Genomic DNA, 5,109 nt, shown 5'->3' with positions numbered 1-5,109 from the left:
CCAGTTATATATGGCCTACAATATATGAACAGTACAATATATGAAACACCTCAACATAAAGGAATATATAATAAAAAAACTCTACATAGAACATGATAGAAATCAAAATAAGGTGTAACTCATAGAATAATGCTGCTGTTTCTTGTTCAAAGAGAAACACATTCCTTACAAATAAAGCTGTACTGCACCTCAGTTGGAGACATAAAAGAACCTTGGGCCTTCAATGAGTTATTGACCTGATGAGTCCAGGCACTGTGCCTACTGTTTGCTAATTTGCATGTACCCAAAGCAAAGCCAACTGAAATGAAGGTTTCTTCATAGTCCAGTCTCACCCTGTGGTAGAATCAGCCTCTCACAGATCTTACACAGACATGAGTGTGCCAACTCAGCTCCTGGTATTTCTGTTGCTGTGGTTTACAGGTAAGAAAGACAGTGCTGAAAATTTATTCAGCTTCCTATACACAGTGCTGCTTGGACTCTGAAAAAATCCTCTTGTGAGAGAATATATCATGTGGGGATTTGTTTTCTATTATTCATTCATAGATGTCAGATGTGACATCCAGATGATCCAGAATCCAGCCTCCCTGTCTGCAACTGTGGGACAAACTGTCACTATCACATGTAAAGCAAGTGAGGACATTGACTACGATTTAAATTGGTATCAGCAGAAACAGGGAAAGTCTCCTCAGCTCATGATCTATGGGGCAACCAGATTGGAAGATGGGGTCCCATCAAGGTTCAGTGGCCATGGTTCTGGCACACAGTATTCTCTGAAGATGAACAGCCTGCAGGCTGATGATGCTGCAAGTTATTTCTGTCAACAAGGTTATAGTACTCCTCCCACAGTGATTCTGGTCACATAAACCACACAGGGAAGCAGAAGTGAGAAGACAGGCTGCCCCAACTGCTTCTTATGTCTCCAGCTGACCAGCTGGTGCAAGTGTTTCTCTTTGCCAGGGCTTAAATGTCATGCTTCCATATACTAGTCAAAGAAAATGTTCTAAGTCCTAAATCCCTGGTTTTTCCCCAGACTTCATATCAAAACAAGTGACTTGTTTCCATTACCCCTCAACAAAAACAAGAAAGAAAAAAACTAATAGAAATGCCTCTTTATGAGTAGTAGAATATTGGTAATAGCTCAGATTCATTTAACAGTGTTGTCAACACACATACACACACACACACACACACACACACACACACAGACTCATACACACCATACACACAAACACACACACATGCATACAAACACACACACAGTCCTTAAGTTATCTTGGTAAGAGCTTAATGACACACCTGAAATCCCTAGAACAAAAAGAAGCTATTTCACCCAGGAGGAGTAGAAGGCAGGAAATCATCAAACTCAGGGCCGAAATCAATCAAGTAGAAACAAAGAGAACCATACAAAAAATCAACAAAACCAGGAGCTGGTTCTTTGAGAAAATCAACAAGATAGATAAACCTTTAGCCAGACTGACCAAAGGGCACAGAGAAAGTATCCAAATTAACAAACTTAGAAATGAAAAGGGAGATATAACAACGGAAACTGAGGAAATCCAAAAAATCATCAGATCCTACTACAAGAGCCTGTACTCAACACAACTGGAGAATCTGGAGGAAATGAACAATTTCCTTGACAGATACCAAATACCAAAATTAAATCAGGACCAACTAGACCATCTAAACAGTCCCATAATGCCTAAAGAAATAAAAGGAGTCATAGAAAGTCTTCCAACCAAAAAAAGCATAGGACCAGATGGTTTCAGTGCAGAATTCTACCAGACCTTCAAAGTAGAGTTAACACCAATACTCTTCAAACTATTCCACAAAATAGAAACAGAAGGAACACTACCCAATTCCTTCTACGAAGCCACAATTACGCTGATACCAAAGCCACACAAAGATCCAACAAAGAAAGAGAACTTCAGACCAATTTCCCTTATGAACATAAATGCAAAAATACTCAATAAAATTCTTGCCAACCGAATCCAAGAACACATCAAAATGATCATCCACCATGATCAAGTAGGCTTTATACTGGGAATGCAGGGTTGGTTCAATATACGGAAATCCATCAATACAATTCACTACATAAACAAACTCAAAGAACAAAACCATATGGTCATTTCATTGGATGCTGAAAAAGCATTTGACAAAATTCAGCATCCTTTTATGCTTAAAGTCTTGGAGAGAACAGGAATCCAAGGCCCATACCTAAACATAGTAAAAGCAATATACAGCAAATCGGTAGCCAGCATCAAACTAAATGGAGAGAAACTTGAAGCAATCCCACTGAAATCAGGGACCAGACAAGGCTGCTTGCCTCCTTTCTCCTTATCTTTTCAATATTGTACTTGAGGTACTAGCTCGGGCAATTGGACAACATAAGGAGGTCAAAGGGATACAAATTGGAAAGGAAGAAGTCAAACTATCATTATTTGCAGACGACATGATAGTCTACCTAAGTGACTCAAAAAACTCCACTAGAGAGCTCCTACAGCTGATAAACAACTTCAGCAAAGTAGCAGGTTATAAAATCAACTCAAGCATATCAGTGGCCTTCCTATACTCAAAGGATAAGCAGGCTGAGAAAGATTAGGGAAATGACACCCTTCACAATAGCCACAAACAGTATAAAGTATCTTGGGGTGACTCTTACCAAACATATGAAAGATCTGTATGACAAGAACTTCAAGACTCTGAAGAAGGAAATGGAAGAAGACCTCAAAAAATGGGAAAACCTCCCATGCTCATGGATCGGTAGAATCAATATAGTTAAAATGGCCATTTTGCCAAAAGCAATATACAGATTCAATGCAATACCCATCAAAATTTCAACTCAATTCTTCACAGAGTTAGAAAGAGGATATTAACCTAGAAAACTGGAATACCCAAAACATAGTCCACACATCAAATGAGGTACAAGAAGAAAGGAGGAGTGGCCCCTGGTTCTGGAAAGACTCAGTGAAACAGTATTCGGCAAAACAAGAACGGGGAAGTGGGAAGGGGCGGGTGGGAGGACAGGGGAAGAGAAGGGGGCTTGCGGGACTTTCGGGGAGTGGGGGGGGGCTAGAAGAGGGGAAATCATTTGAAATGTAAATAAATTATATCGAATAATAAAAAAAAATTAAAAAAAAAAAAGAAAAAAAAATTCATCTGGAACAACAAAAAACCCAAGATAGCTAAAACTATTCTCAGAAACAAAAGAAAATCTGGGGGAATCAGTATCCCTGACCTCAAGCAATACTACAGAGCAATAGTGTTAAAAACTGCATGGTATTGGTACAGTGACAGGCAGGAGGATCAATGGAACAGGATTGAAGATTCAGAAATGAACCCACACACCTATGGCCACTTGATCCTCGAGAAAGAGGCTGAAAACATCCAATGGAAAAAAAGATAGCCTTTTTCAACAAATGGTGCTGGTTCAACTGGAGCTCAGCATGCAGAAGAATGCGAATTGATCCATCCTTGTCTCCTTGTACTAAGCTCAAATCCAAATGGATCAAGGACCTCCACATAAAGCCAGATACTCTGACGTTAATAGAAAAGAAACTGGGGAAGACCCTTGAGGACATCGGTACAGGGAGAAAGTTTCTGAACAGAACACCAATAGCGTATGCTCTAAGAGCAAGAGTTGACAAATGGGACCTCATAAAATTACAAAGTTTCTGTAAGGTAAAGGACACCATCAAGAGGACAAATCGGCAACCAACAAATTGGGAAAAGATCTTCACCAATCCTACATCAGATAGAGGGCTAATATCCAATATATATAAAGAACTCAAGAAGTTAGACTCCAGAAACCCAAACAACCCTAATTAAAAATGGGGTACAGAGTTAAACAAAGAATTCTCACCTGAAGAACTTCGGATGGTGGAGAAGCATCTTAAAAAATGCTCAACTTCATCATTCATTAGGGAAATGCAAATCAAAACAACCCTAAGATTTCATCTTACACCAGTCAGAATGGCTAAGATTAAAAATTCAGGAGACAGCAGGTGTTGCAGAGGGTGTGGAGAAAGAGGAACACTCCTCCACTGCTGGTGGGGTTGCAAATTGGTACAACCACTCTGGAAATAAGTCTGGCGGTTCCTCCGAAAACTGGGCACCTCACTTCCAGAAAATCCTGCTATACCACTCCTGGGCATATACCCAGAGGATTCCCCACCATGTAATAAGGATACATGCTCTACTATTTTCATAGCAGCCCTATTTATATTTTCCAGATGCTGGAAAGAACCCAGGTATCCCTCAACAGAAGAGTGGATGCAAAAAATGTGGTATATCTACACAATGGAGTACTATTCAGCCATTAGAAACAATGAATTCATGAAATTCTTAGGCAAATGGATGGAGCTAGAGAACATCATACTAAGTGAGGTAACCCAGACTCAAAAGGTGAATCATGGTATGCACTCACTAATAAGTGGTTATTAACCTAGAAAACTGGAATACCCAAAACATAATCTACACATCAAATGAGGTATAAGAATAAAGGAGGAGTGGCCCCTGGTTCTGGAAAGACTCAGTGAAACAGTATTCGGCAAAACCAGAACGGGGAAGTGGGAAGGGGTGGGTGGGAAGACAGGGGAAGAGAAGGTGGCTTACGAGACTTTCGGGGATTGGGGGGGCTAGAAAAGGGGAAATCACTTGAAATTTAAATATATCGAATAAAAAAAAGTTATCTTGGTAAGAAAAACTTATATCTATATCTATATCTATATCTGTATCTGTATCCATATCTATATCTATCTATATCTATATCTATATCTGTATCTGTATCTGTATCTGTATCTGTATCTGTATCTGTATCTGTATCTATATATCTATATCTCTATATGTACCATCTATATCTACTTCTATATCTACATCTATATTTATATCTATATCTATATGTATCATATCTATATGTATCATCTATATCTACACCTACATCTACATCTATATCTATATCTATATCTAATCTATATATATGTACTGAGGAAGAAATCTAGGGAAATAGTTTAATGATTATGAATATTGGCTTCTTTCTAGGGGATATGGATTTGATTCCCAACACTCTCTTGATGTTCACCATATGATAACTCCATTTCAAGGATTAAATTT

At 38.9% G+C, this 5,109-nt stretch overlaps 1 gene segment (V, D, J or C); it reads left to right on the top strand.

The window, feature by feature from the left end:
• Positions 1 to 371: 371 nt before the first annotated feature.
• On the top strand, positions 372 to 863 carry LOC127677973 (immunoglobulin kappa chain variable 12-41-like). The segment is given in 2 exon segments: positions 372 to 420; positions 544 to 863. Coding segments are annotated over 2 exon segments (369 nt in total).
• The last annotated feature ends 4,246 nt before the right edge of the window (positions 864 to 5,109 follow it).

The sequence above is a fragment of the Apodemus sylvaticus genome, chromosome 2 (assembly GCF_947179515.1).
Source record: "Apodemus sylvaticus chromosome 2, mApoSyl1.1, whole genome shotgun sequence".
Classification (NCBI taxonomy): domain Eukaryota; kingdom Metazoa; phylum Chordata; class Mammalia; order Rodentia; family Muridae; genus Apodemus; species Apodemus sylvaticus.
The sequence above is the reverse complement of the archived record's forward strand: the minus strand, read 5'-3'. Positions and strand labels throughout refer to the sequence as shown.